The 14,587-nt window shown below is 39.5% G+C and overlaps 1 protein-coding gene across 1 annotated transcript; it reads right to left on the bottom strand.

Annotated features, from left to right (window-relative positions):
- Positions 1 to 12,653: 12,653 nt before the first annotated feature.
- Positions 12,654 to 13,699, bottom strand: LOC131254029 (probable CCR4-associated factor 1 homolog 11). The gene has a single exon (XM_058255077.1). It carries the CDS (start codon positions 13,580 to 13,582, stop codon positions 12,734 to 12,736), a length of 849 nt encoding a protein of 282 aa, XP_058111060.1. The 5' UTR covers positions 13,583 to 13,699; the 3' UTR covers positions 12,654 to 12,733.
- Positions 13,700 to 14,587: the final 888 nt, after the last annotated feature.

The raw sequence follows: 14,587 nt of genomic DNA, 5'->3' as shown, positions 1-14,587 counted from the left end.
TGGTTTGGATCATTAAACCTTGGGGGCCCACTTTGTATGATTGGTAACTCAAATGTGTTGTATTGACTCTCAACCCATGTGTTGTATAGTAAGTTGAACTGTTTTATTTTGTAGTTGTAAATTGTCTATTACATGTTATGATGTGTTTTAAGTTGGTCTTTAGATGTTTTCACTGCATGATATACATTAGTTTTGTTGACTATTTTTGTTATTATTATTTAAAACTGAGGTTCCCTCATTTACATGGATGTCCCATGTGCCAAAAACTCCACTGGTTTGAAAGATCCTAGATATAGAATCTTTAGCCTATTTTCATTGGATGTTGTATCTCCCATGAGATTTATAGTTCCAGTTCCTCTTTTACTTGACGATTCTGAAACTGTTCGTAGGTAATGTAACCAGTGGTGGCTTGCTTCTCATTCCAATCTAGTATTCGATCAATCATGCATTTATGCTTATTTCCCTAGCTCAACAACAGATTTAATCATCTGTTTTCTAGGCACATATTGAATGGTGAGCATTTTCAAAGGAAATCTATGTAAAAATGTAGAGCTATTGAGAACTATGCTTCCTTTATGTGATTTAGAGGCAAACTCCCTACAAGATATTTGGAATGATGTCTTAGTATGTGACTTCAGACTGGAATACATCACCTACACTAGCTAATTCTACAGTTATGATGCATGGATTAAATCAAATATCTAGAGATTCTACTCTTCAATCTGTCAGGGAGTTAGCTAGCATAACATAAAGTCATCTTTATTGACATAGGTCATACACTCATAGTCATACTCATATCTGATCTATATCTAATTATCTCGTATTTACCTAAACCAAAAGAAATGTCTGGGTCTGGCCAACAACAAGTGAGTGAGGATATTGGATGGCAACATTGTGAGAGGGTTGGTGGTACTAGGCATCAAATGAGGTACAAGTATTGTGATAGAATAGTGACTGGTGAAATTACTTATCTCAAACAACATTTGACACATCGAAAGGGTCAAGTTGCAGCATGTACTAGAGTACCAAAAGAGATAATGCTTTTAACGCAAGCTAGTCTGGATGTGTCGAAGGGTAAAAGTATTACTGTACGAAAAAAGAAAGATGATGTTTTGGATGCAGCTCGACAGGAGGTGTTTAGTCCTAAATATATGGGCGTTCGTGATGAAGATATTATTGATTCTGACGAAGATTCAGATCAGGAATTAACTATAGCTAGGAGAGAGAGCTTGTGTCTAGCTCGTGAAGAGGAAGAACGTCGCCGCATGTCCGGCACGCATGAGTCAGTGCGTGATACACGGGGGGTGGGAGTGCAACTGCTTCTGCAGGTGGGGGTGGGGGGGTAGGTTTGATGGGTTACGACGTGTATTTGGGAACCAACGATAGGTATCTTCACGTGATGCCCCTATACGTTTGGATGAAGAAGTAAATGAGCCTAGGAGACTCTCTATTGATCCAATCCCGTTTAGGAAAGAATCAACTAAACAAAAGAAGATAAAACAAATGTGGAGTAGAACTTCCGTTGAGAAATTATGTAGAGTAGCAACAACGTTATTTATACATGCCAATATACTTCCTAACATGGCCAATTCTCCATATTGGCAGGTGGTAATTGATGCAGCAGTAGAAGCAGGTCAAGGAATAAAAGCTCCTGTGGCTAAGGAGATGAGGGGGAAATGGACAGATGCAGAGTATGTGGATGTGAAAGCATACATGGCTACCTTTAAACCTTTATGACAAGCCAGAGGATGCACGATCATTTGTGATGGTTGGACTGGCCCAACCAGACGCAGCATGATCGACTTCATGGTGTACTGCCACTTAGGAACTATATACCACAAGTCAATTGATGCCTCAGAGGAAATGAAAGATTCTAATTATATTACTGGACTAATGAATAAAGTTATGGAAGAGATTGGAGAGGAGAATGTAGCGCAGATTGTGACAAATAACGAAGCATCATATAAGCTTGCAGGACATATGTTGATGGATAAGAGAAAATATCTTTTTTAGTCACCATGTATTGCCCATTGTATTGATCTTATATTGGAAGATATTGGGAAGAAGAAGAATGTTAAGGAAATGGTCAAAAGGGCAAGAGAAGTGACGACGTTTATTTACAACCATAATTAAGTAGTCACAATAATGAGAAAGTTCATGAAAGGACGAGAGTTGTTGAGGCCTACGGCGACTAGATTCATAACAAACTTTATTGCATTAGAGAGTTTATTCCAGCATAGGGGAGAGTTGAGTGAGATGCTCGCTTGCCGAAAATGGCTCAACATAAAACATAGGAAGAAGACATCAGGAACACTAGTTGAAGTTGTGAACACCATACGGGATAACAAATATTAGAAGAGGGTCAAGTCGATCCTAAAGGTGATGGAGCCACTAATGAGGGTACTCCGTCTTGTTGAAACCGACGAAGCACCTACCATTGGCTTCCTATACGATGTCATGGATAAGGCAAAGTTGGCAATTCAACGTGATTATAGAAGCTGGGAGTCTTATTGGAGGATGATCAATAAGAGATGGACAAGACAACTCCATCATGATCTTCATACTGCAAGTTACTACCTAAATCCTAGGTATAGATATGCCCAATCATTTGTTGTAGATGATGAAGTTCTTGTCGGACTAAAAAATGTGATAAAGAGATTAGAGCCTAACTTAGATCTGCAAATAAAGGTATTGAATGAAGTAGATACATTTAGAAATTGCCTTGGTAGCTTTGTAGATGCTCTTGCACAGCATGCAGTATCTAGGTTGCAACCGGCCGAATGGTGGATTAATTTTGGAGAGAGTACAAAGGCTCTCTAAAAAATTACAGTAAAAGTTTTGAGCCAGACAACATCTTCCTCTAACTACAAAAAGAATTGGAGTTGTTTTGCACGTATTCATTCAAAGAATAGGAATAGATTGCAGACTAGAACATTAGTTAAACTTGTCTTCATGCACTAAAATATAAAACTAAAAATGTGATGACATCATATGACCATTACAGCTGCCGATGACGGAGACTACTATCCAATAAACTTTAGACAATATTTATAATGAAGATGACCCACTTCGGAAACAAGGGAAAAGCAAATTGAAGAGGATAGTGAAGAATTGAAAATTGATGACCCAAAAATATGCAGAGCGCAACAAGAGAGTCGTGCAGATGTGGTAGACCCAGTAAGAGGGGCAGCGTTATGCCAAGTACGGGTCAAGATCAACAAAAGAGTACGAGCAGTGGTAGCATGACCGTGTCGGATGATGGTGACGATGACCCCCCTGCCACTGGTGCTGGCACTTCTGGTGTTGCTCAGTGCCCTATATAGCCATCTACAAATTGCGATACCGATGAACATCGACGAGGTAGTACACGAGGTCAGACTTATGAGTGTACTGAGTCACGATACAGCCAGCTAGAGGAGGGTACATCTAGTGTTACACCGGGTCCAGGGGATCCGAAATATCAGCAGGCTCATAGTCCTGGTTATTATGATGGATATTTTTATGGTCAATTGGATTATGATTATGCTGGTTATACTGAGCCTGTTCCATCACATTCATGTTGAAATAGTCCTCACGATCAATATCCATATGATTATAGATATCCAGATCCAAATCCAAGTTACTCATCACAGCAGACGCACTCTCAATCTCAAGATTCTCAACAGCCTGAGTATGAGCACCAGTATTAGTATGGCTATTCGAGGGGCACTGGTGGATATCCTTACTCGGGGTCAGAGTCCTTACCTAGTCAGGATCAGTCATCCTCTAGTTTCGTTGATCTAGTATTTCCTTCTGGCACTGGATATTATGGATATGCAGATGCAACACCCACACCTATTGGACAACCTCAGCCTAATGATGACGATGACGATGATGTGGAGGTCGAGCAACCATAAAAAAGTAAATTTTCATTTTGGTGGTGACTTGTGATTGTGAGTATATATTTGTATTAAGGTAAGCATTTGCAGCAGACAGCTCACAGCAATATTATTGCAAGAAGCCAAGCACACACTTGACACTGCCGAACTTGTTTTTAAAATAGCTCCCTTGACAACCAATCAAGTAATCCTTAATCAAATTGCAGGGGAGTATACCAGACACTACTATTTTATTTTTTTAATATTCTTGACTGAGGTTGACAGGTCATAGATAGGAATCACAATCACGTCCACGGGTATGTTGAAGAAATTCCTCAAAAATAATTGTAAACACCTAATATAAGATATTTTCATATTACATTCATTATAATATATCTATTATTGATAGTAGATATTTAGAAAATTAAATATATGAATTTCGTAATCAAATTCAGGTTATCTAGTTCATAAATTCATCAGACAGTCCGATACAATTTCTCACCAAAGAGTAGACCGTTACAACACCATAAACATGTTTCAATTTATAAATGAATTTATATTTAGAATGCTTAGAATATTCCAGATTTAATCTATATTTTTTCTTTTTTTTACAAAAAAAAAAATTACACCATTACGGACCGTTACGCTCCCCTATCGTCGTTACGCCCCCATATCCATATCGGTTTTGGAGGTCAGCTTTGCGCTAATCGATACCGATATGGGTATCAGAGCAATCGTTGAGGCACAGATCTGAATTTGAGGAATAAGCAATAATGGTTAGCACTAGGTATGATATTGAGAAGTAATCAGGGAAAAATAATTTCGAGTTATGGAGATCAAGATGATCAATTCCTTAATCAAGCAAGGTGAAGATGGTGCTATTGAGGATCAAAAGTCTACTATAATTGATGATGATTGGAATACTCTTGATAAGAATGCCTTATCCTCAATCCGTTTATGTCTCACGGATGAGGTTCTCTACAACGTCATGAGGGAGAAAATTGCGGCTAAGTTATGCGTGAAGTTAGAGGATGTCTATGCGAAAAAATTCTCTGAAAATCACCTACACTTGAAGCGGCAGTGGTATAACTTCAAGATGGCAGAGGGTGGAGATCTGGAGGCTCACATCAGCAACTTTAATAAATTGGTTTGCAAATTGCTGAAAATGGAGGAAGTGATGAAAGATGAAGAACAAGCATGTATATTGTTGAATTCTCTTCCAGCATCATATGAATCATTCAAGGACACAATGTGCACCACCAAAAAAACCCTAAGTGTCGACACTATTATCTCAGCCTTTCAAGGGAAGACTATGAGAAAGTTTAACGTCGAAATGAGGATATCTTCTGATGCACTGTTTACAAGGGGTAGGAATTCTGAACAAGGTACAGGTTCTTCAAGTTCTAAACCAAAATCCAAGGGCAAGGACAAAGGAAAAGTAAAGTGTTGGAACTGTGGGATAGAAGGACATGTGAAGAAGGATTGTACAAATCCTAAATCTAAGAGAGAAGAATCTGAGGCTTTGTACAGGGAGGCCAATGTTGCCACGTCAGATGGATCGAGTGCATTTGGTGGTGATGTTTTGTCTGTGTTTACGATCAGACGCCCATACAATGAATGTAGGAGCGAGTGGATTCTAGACACAGGGGCATCCTTTCACATGACTCCTCATCAGAGTTGGTTCACCAATTACAGAGAGTGTGATGGTGAACAGGTGTTTATGGGCAATGACAATGCCTGTAATGTTGTGGCTGTTGGTACAGTGCGTGTCAAGATGTTTGATGGGACAGAACATACCCTGATTGGGGTGAGGCACATTCCTGACATGAAGAAGAGCCTGATTTCTCTCGGCGCACTTGAAGCTATAGAGTACAGGTTCATAAGTATTAATGGTGTCCTTAAAGTATCTAAGGGGGCACGGGTGATCATAAAAGCGCAACGATTTGGTAATCTCTATAGGTTGATAGGGAGCACTTCAAAAGGTAGAGCTGCAGTGGCTATAGCGGATTTCACCTTTGCACGTGTGTGGCATGCTGGGCATGGCCACATGACCGAACAGGGTAAGAAGGATGTGACGCACGGTTAGAGATACAAAGCAGGTGGAGTAACTACATGTGAGAAGAATCATACCACATAATCATAGGTGATCGACAAGGTACATGGGCAACTCCAATATCGCAGGAGATCCATCTTCTATTCAGATGGCTCTAGGTGAGCCTGGTGCTAAGAAGTGGAAGGTGACTATGGTCGATGCGATGGACTCATTGTACCAGACCAACACATGGGAGTTGGTGGAGCTTCTAGTGGGTTGGAAGGCGGTTGAATGTAGGTGGATCTTCAGGAGGATACAGCATAGATACAGAGTGAGGTTGGTAGTAAAGGGTTATGCTCAAAGAGAAGAGATCGACTTCTCAGAGATATTCGCGTCAACGGTATAACATGTATCTTTTAGATTCGCGATTGGCGCTAGTTGGCCAATGCGATCTCGAGCTGAAAGGATGGATGAAGCGACTGCACTTCTACATGGAAAATTGGAAGAACGGTTCTTCATGAAGCAACCAGAGCGGTTCGAAGTTAAAGGGTGAAAAGGCCAAGCTATATGTCCTAGAGGGGGGGTGAATAGGACAATGCCAAATAAAACTTAAAACAGCGGAATTAAATGGAATATGATAGCCAAAGTAAATCACAATACAGTAAAATAAAATAACCTCAAAATTCAGATCTTGAGAGGTTGATATAAACGTTGTTCTAAGGACAACCTTACACCAAAAACCAGAGTTTATGGTAGGACAACCTTATTTCTAGAAAGATCTTTGTATCAAATCTCAAATCGAAGAGGAATACAATAATAAATATAAACGAAATTGAAATAACTTGTAATCACAAATGTATTGTTCTAGGGACAGCCATACACCATAAAAATGGCAGGGCAACCTTGCTGGAACAACTTTCAAATGAAATTAAATATCAAGCTGATAAAGGAATAGCAGAAAATAAATTCTAAACTATTACAAAATTCTCACAATGCTTGAATTAAATGATTACAACATTCACCACCATACATACATCCCACAAAAGAATAATTAAATATTAGAAGTATAAATCATTCAACCACAACACAAGGGTTTATAGTGGTTCGCCTGTGTGTTCACCAACTGTTAAACAACAGCCACACAAAATGCTACTCCACTCCTAATATCCTCACACAGGGGATATTAGCGTTCACTAACAAAATAGGTTTTCCCAGGTTCACCCAAAACCTTTACAATTGTGTCTTTGTCTGTGGGCTTACACAATTAAAAAAACCCCACTTCTGAGTTTTCCTGGCTCTCCTTAGAAAACCAATACAACAAGATTTTTCTAGCAAATCTTGAAAGAAACCAAAATAGAAAGGGATTTACAATTAAATGTAAAATACCTGAATATCTCCTTCGTTGTAGCAGCCCGGTAGAACCAAATCAGAGTAGATGATTGAATGTCCAAGTTCAATGTCCAGTACTCAATTACAATGGTTCTAATTCTAATAGATTTTAAATTAAACCGAATAGGGCTTGTCTTAATTGATTTTGATTCCAAAGAATGAGAATAATAATTCCTCTTATCAAATCAGATTGGAATAGCAGAAACAAAATCAATTAAATAAAGCTAAGGAAAGAGAATATTAAATAAGCACACTTAGCTTAGATGGAGCACAAAATTATCTCTCAGAAGTTCGGCGAAGATTGGCTTGAATGGATTAATTAATTCGATGATTTCTTCTAAGATTCGTGCACTATTTATAAGTGAGAAGATCGGGTCTTCGACTGGTCTAGAGTGCTCTTCGACTAGTCGAAGCAATAACAGATATTTGAAAAATCCGGCGGGATATGCTTTGACCGTTCTACGACTGGTCGAAGCTCTCCTACGACTGGTCGTAGGTCACCTACGACTGGTCGTAAGTTTCCTTCGACTGGTCGTAAGTTCTGAAAAGCTTCGCTGGAATTCGAGTCGAAGATGTTCGACTAGTCAAAGATGCAGTCGACACTGTTCCTACGACTGGTCGAACAGATTCCTGGACTAGTCGAAGCTTAACAGATTTCATCCGAAATTTATAACAAACTCATAACTGATCGAGGAATTTCTTAGACTGGTCGAAGCAAGTCTAGGACTAGTCGAAGAAGGCCTAGGACTAGTCGAAGAACAGGCGAAACTCATGTAAAATAAACATTCGGTTTATGTATCCGAAATGACCTACTTCTAAGGTCAACCTATGGTCAGTCAAACCTCAACTATGAAGCAAAGGACATTGAAACATTCGGAACTAGTGACCTTAAAGAATGAGCCTTGAAGTCTTGATGTAGATCAATCTTGAAATCTTCATGTAGCTCAATCTTGAAAGGGTCTTGAGTTCTTTACCAACTGCCTTGTACTCTTCAGCTTGAGTCTTGTCTTGTGAGCTTTACTTGTTGTGAGCTTAGCTTGTTCATGAATGTTGATCCTTGAGAGAGCTTCACTTATGCAAGTTATATATAACATAACAGTGATTTTGGCACCACAAATTTGACAACAGACAGGGATATAAACTATTGCACTTACAAAGGGGCCCAGAAAAAAGTTTACAAGAGGTCGTGGTATGACCTGTCGCCTAGGCAGTGGTTTGATTCCTTCATGGCGAGTCAAGAATTGTATGCTGATGACATGTAAATCGCCAATTATGACATATTTGAAATCAATATACTGGAGACTCGGTTAAGTGGGACATTCAAGATGAAGGATCGGGGGGCTGCAAAGATGGTTCTCGGCATTGAGATTGAAAGAGGAGTATGCTTTGGTTATCTCAGTCAGAATACCTTGGGTAGGTATTGATCAAGTATGTGATGGAACAGGCAAAGCCAGAGAGCGTTCCCTACGCGGCTCTCCTTAAGTTTTCCTCAGGACATGTCCCAAAGCAGGATATATCTCGTGAGCCTTATTCGAATGTGGTTGGCAGTGTATGTTATGGTCTGTATGAGACCGGTTATTTCACAGGCTATCGGTGTTGTGACTAAATACCTTGGCAAGCAATATTGGGTGGCGGTGAGATGGTACAGATGACTATGTCTTACTTTTGAGAAGACAGGAGCAAAAGTGGTTGGGCATGTAGATTCAGATCCGGCAGACATACTCACCAAGATTGTTCCTATAGATCAGTTCAAGTTCTATGCAACTTCTCTGGGCTTGGCGATGGCGACAAAGAAGGACGGAGTGTGAACAAGAAGATATGATGTGATGCAGAGATAAGAGAAGAGGTCAAGAAGCTACACGGTTAAAGATTGAAGATACGGTGGAGATTTTTATTAAACAGATGTCTTAAATCAGGTTTCACCGCGCTGCTCGACCAATCGAGAGGCTAGCTCGACTAGTCGAGGATCTCTTCAACTAGTCGAAGCCGGCTGGACTCGAAGTCCAGCGACTATATTTCTGAAAATCCTAAGGTCTTCAACCAGTCGAGGGACTGGCTCGACCAGTCGAAGCCCAGGCTCTACCAGTTGAAGGTTACACAAATGTTGGGCGGATTCTACGCGGACTGCGTAAATTTGAGATAGTTTCAGAGAGGTGCGTAAGCAGAGTTTCCTAAACTATAAATATGGGTCCCTAGGGCCTTTCTAAGTAATTCTAAGGCTTCTTAAAGGTATTCCAATAGTTTCTAAAATGGTTCTCGGGTTATCAAAGGGTGTAGCAAGGGTGAGATTCGAGGTTGTTCGAATCGGGTAAGTCCTCTCTTTGTAATTTCTATTTTCATAGTGGATTTCTGTCGCTTCATGCCGTGGTTTTTTCCCGCAAGGGTTTTCCACGTTAAATCTTCGTGTTTCTCTTGTGATTGCTTGGCGCTCTCGGATTGCTATCCTAGATCTAGATCTGTGTGATTCCGCAGCACAAATCCCAACACACTACATCGTCTCTATCAGGTCATCTAACAAGTAGGAGACAAATCAACAAGATCAACAAGATCAATCTCACCATCCTACATCTAAATATAAAGTAAATCCCAAAAATAGGAATTAATAATTTGGGTTGAAAAGCAAAAAAGCCAACTAAAATAAATCAAACAGCATAAACCCCGATCTGAAATCCCACAACCTCAAACAATCAAAATGCAACACCAAAACTGAAAATGAAAGATGACATTGAAGGAATTCACCTGATCTTCATTGTCGAAAGAATCAGAGAATCCACCAAGATAGGAAGAATGGAGAACCCTAGCTCCCTTAAATCGCACTTTGCAGACTCCATCCAAAGAAGACGACAATGAAGCTGCATCCTTGCTACTACTCGATCCCATCGCCTTCTCCTCAATCAAAATCCTCCTGAACACAGCTCGAGTTCCACATCCCATTGCCTTGTAAAAGTGTTCTTTTTTTAATGTTCTTGTGGTCCAGTGATCAAGATTATTGATATGATGGGCCCATAGTGGATGGACCATGCTACAAAATGTCCTTGATTGGACAATCTAATTATCTAACTATGAGCCTATAAATAGAAGACGAGAAAATAAAATGCAGCGACAGTCCACATTCAATAGCAGAAAGGTGAAAGATTGCATGCTTGATATGCCTCAACCAAGAGATTTTATGCAAATCCTCCTGTTAAGGATCATACATTGTATTTAAAAATAAAAATAAAAATCGATAGAATGAAAGGGCATGTTTGTTTTGAGAAAAAATTACGCAGAGGAACAGATGTCACAGTTTACTCTGTTTGAGAAACAAAAGAAAAAGAAAAGAAAATGAGGAGAATCAATTTCCTCTTCTTAGCTTTTACTTGAAAAAGAAAACAAGTAAAACTAAGCCCTTGGAAAAAAATATATATATATACATTTTAAATGTGGATTTCCTATGTGCTATCAGGCCAACTGAAATTGTTTGTGTTTTTTGCTTTTTTCCTTTAATCTTAAACAAAAAAAGGTAAGGCAAAAGGACTAAAATCTCTTCACTTAGTCCTCACACGTGGGACTCACGTCCACATGTGGAGGGAATTCCTTTTATATATATATATATATATATATATATATATATATATATATATATATATATATATATATATATATATCCTTTAATCCAAGTTTTTATGACCTTATCAATAGGGTAGATGGCAAATAAATATTTTGGAAACATTACAGTGGGCCTTAGGAAGGTTTTAATTATGGGGCATTCAATCGCCACCATTTAGTACGGTCCATCTGATATTTGGAACTGCGTTATTTTGAGGCTCATGGCTTACAATGTTATAAAAACGGATGGATAGCATGGATACAGTACATGCAAAAAGGTGGGTACCACAATAAGGGCCGCACATGAGGTGGGGCAGGACCTTATCCACTTTAGGCCTATTTGAATAGAATAAAGTACTTATTTAACAAAAGTTAGCTGAATAATTACCTTCTTAAAAATAACTTGTGAACTTGAATTTTCTTATGGCCACAAGTAAATTTACTTTTTTTTACTTTACTTACCTTTTTATCTCTCTCTCTCTTTCTTTCATCTTCCTCCTCATCTCCCCATGTGATCTATAATAAGGTGGCCCCACAAGATGTATGACCAATATTAAAGGTGGGGCCCACACGATGGATGGTCCATGTCAGAGGTGGGCTCACCATAATGGGCAACAGACAATGAAGCTGGCCCCCACATAATGGAAAATTAACAATGAGAGTGAACCCCAATGATGAATGACCTACATCAAGGCAGGACCTAAATAATAGATTGTCCACATCCAAAGTCCGCTTTAATGATAAAGGGCCCACATCTAAGATGGGCATCACATGATGGATGGAAAATTTTGAAGTTGGACCTCACATGATAGATGATCTACATCAAAAGTTCGACATGTTGGACAACCCACATCCAAGGTGGGCCTCGCAAGGTTGATAGTCCACATCGAAAGTAGGCCCCACACGATGGACGGTTCACATGTAGATAGGGATAAGGTGGGGTCCATATCATGAACAATTAATCCACATCAAAGGTACGTAGGCCCCACATGATGGATAGTGAATATTAAAGGTGGACCCATATGAATAAGTGAAAATTGGAAGAGACTTTTTCAAATTTTAAAAAGAAATATTTGTAGTATGAGGGAGAGATTAGTTGAAGAATTTTAAAAATCACTTATGTGATATTAGAAACCAAACATAATTTTCTACTTTTTTTTGCCGTACTTTTGCTAAATAAGTATAAACCAACATTGTGTCCTTAATAATGCCTTATTGAGAGCGTGGGGTGTGAGTACGTGTGAGTGATTGTACCACTTTTAGATAGTAGCAAGAACCATGCGATTCATAGGTGCACATGTCTAAAATATTTAGCACTTGCTAACATAGCGAGTTTGTATAAGATCCAATCCATCCATTGGATCATCCCGACCATCCATCCACCATGGCCTAAAGTTTCCGCTGTTAGACATGTTTATCACTTGCTAATGTAGCAAGTTTTTACGAAGTACATCCTACTATCTCATCGGAGTGCAAATATTACTTTTCTATGCTACATTACCCTGTTTGTCTATTTTTAACAAAAATATTCACAATTACCTTTGTTTTTTTTTCAAATTTCTATACACCTGTGACTTTTATTATCATTATTTTCTGTCAAATTCTTTGAGAAAAACTCTCGCGACACAGTGGACCTGCTCATAATATTCAACTAGTGGACCGCACCATCAATGACTAAAATTCAACAGGCCCCATGCTTTAGCAGCCAAAGTACTGCAATTTGCTATAACTAATACTAACAAACATTTAAAAATAATATATTTATAAATAATTGTGAAACAAAAAAACACTAAAAATTTAAATTTATAATATCTTAAAAGACCTATTTACATGATGTATGTATATGAAAAATAAAAATAAAATATATTCAATTCAATGAAAACAGATTTCCCAAAGGGTATTTTAATCCATACAATACTCCACAGTGGTCAGGCACATACAGCTGAAAACCTCTATCCTTGAGCCGCGTAAAAACATGCAATGTTAGCAGGCTATCTGATGCAGCTTGGTGGCATTTCCCAACAGCCCTGTCCACCCCCAATTCATTGGCCACACGTTCCAACCCTCCATATAAGTTGTGACAGAACCTCATGAGATATTTTATGTCATAAACCTTGTACCCAAATATATCTTTCATCAATTTGAGAAACTCGCCAATGTCATCCGGTAGCTCCCTCTGAGTGACCACCTTTATCAGATAGCCAAAGTCGTAAGCACTGTGGAAGGTGATCCAACTAAAACAATTGTTCCCAACAAGTCCGCATAGCTTCATGAGGAACCCGAAACGGGCCTCATCAATCCCGTAGAATCGATTGCGCTCGAAGTCAATGCCGTTCTTACGCAATAGTTCGATCGATTCGGGTGCGTGGAGGTCACACCATGGATCGAAGTTGAAATTAAATTGCCAGACGTAACAGTAGTTGGTCCCCAAATCAGGAAGGTTGCTGGCTGAGTCGGAGAAAGTGAGTCCGACTTGGATGAGCTTGAGGGCGTTTATATTCGCCCGAAGGAGTGCGTATCGATCCCTGGCTACAGAGTCGGGTGTATCGGGCACGTTATGGTAGACGACACCAGGGAACTCAGTGTCCATAGAGATGAAAGGGTAGTCTTTGAGGAAGCCGCTGATTATGCGGAACTCAGACTCCACATTCAACGAATCCACATTTCTGATACGAATTGGTTTTCTGTAGACACAACTAGGTCTTGATGGTAGCATCTCTCCTTTTCGCTCGCTCGAAGAAATTTGAAACAGAGGAGAGAAGAAGTGGGTAGCTTTCGAAGAAATTTGAAAGAAATTTGAAACAGAAGAGAGAAGAAGTGGGTAGCTTTCGAAGAAATTAGAAAGAGAAGAGAGAAGAAGTAGGTAGCTTTCGAAGAAATTTGAAACAGAAGAGAGAAGAAGTAGGTAGCTTTCGAAGATATTTGAAAGCTAGAAGAGAAGAAGCGGAGTTTTTATAAGTGACGCGTCTCTCTCACGCGCATGCGGAAGTCTTTCGCAGGAACTTCCTGTGCTGGGAACTATGTGGGGCCTATCATAAATTTTTTGATAAATCCACCACGTCCATCGGCTTTTTGATTTCATTTTTGGCAAGATACCAAAAATAAGCCGGATCCAAGATTCAAGTGGGCCGAAAAGGTGAGAATTGAACGTCCACAGTTGAAATATTCGTGGGCCATAGAAGTTTTGAATCAGGTTAGTATTTGTTTTTTCAGTTTATCCCGGTATTAGTGACGTTATGAACAGTATGGATTTCACGTAAGAATCACTGTCGACCCGGGGAGGTTTCAATGGTAGAAATTTCCCTAGAAACCTTTTCCTTTACTGAGGCCCACTTGAATTTGGATTGGGCTTATTTTTGTCCTTTTATCCTAAAATGAGTTCAAAAAACGGATGGACGTAGTGGATCTGTCAAAAACATGATGGTGGCCCCACATAGAGTCCCAGCGCACGAAGTTACTGCGAAAGCTTTAGCAGGACATCCGCGTCCCTGTCAATCCGTACCGAGTTACTCAGTACGCTCTTATGTTACTGAGTAAACTCAGTTGGGCCCACCTTGAATGTATGTGGTCTATCCACGCCGTCCATCCGTTTTTCCATCTAATTTAAGGGGTTGAGCCCAAACAGAGGAATATCCAAAGATCAAGTGGATCATACCATTGGAAATAGTGGGGATAATGATTTCCACCCTTGAAACCTTTCTAGGCTCTACAGAGATTTTTA

Source organism: Magnolia sinica, chromosome 8 (assembly GCF_029962835.1).
Source record: "Magnolia sinica isolate HGM2019 chromosome 8, MsV1, whole genome shotgun sequence".
Classification (NCBI taxonomy): Eukaryota; Viridiplantae; Streptophyta; class Magnoliopsida; order Magnoliales; family Magnoliaceae; genus Magnolia; species Magnolia sinica.
This window is presented reverse-complemented; position numbering and strand designations above follow the sequence as displayed.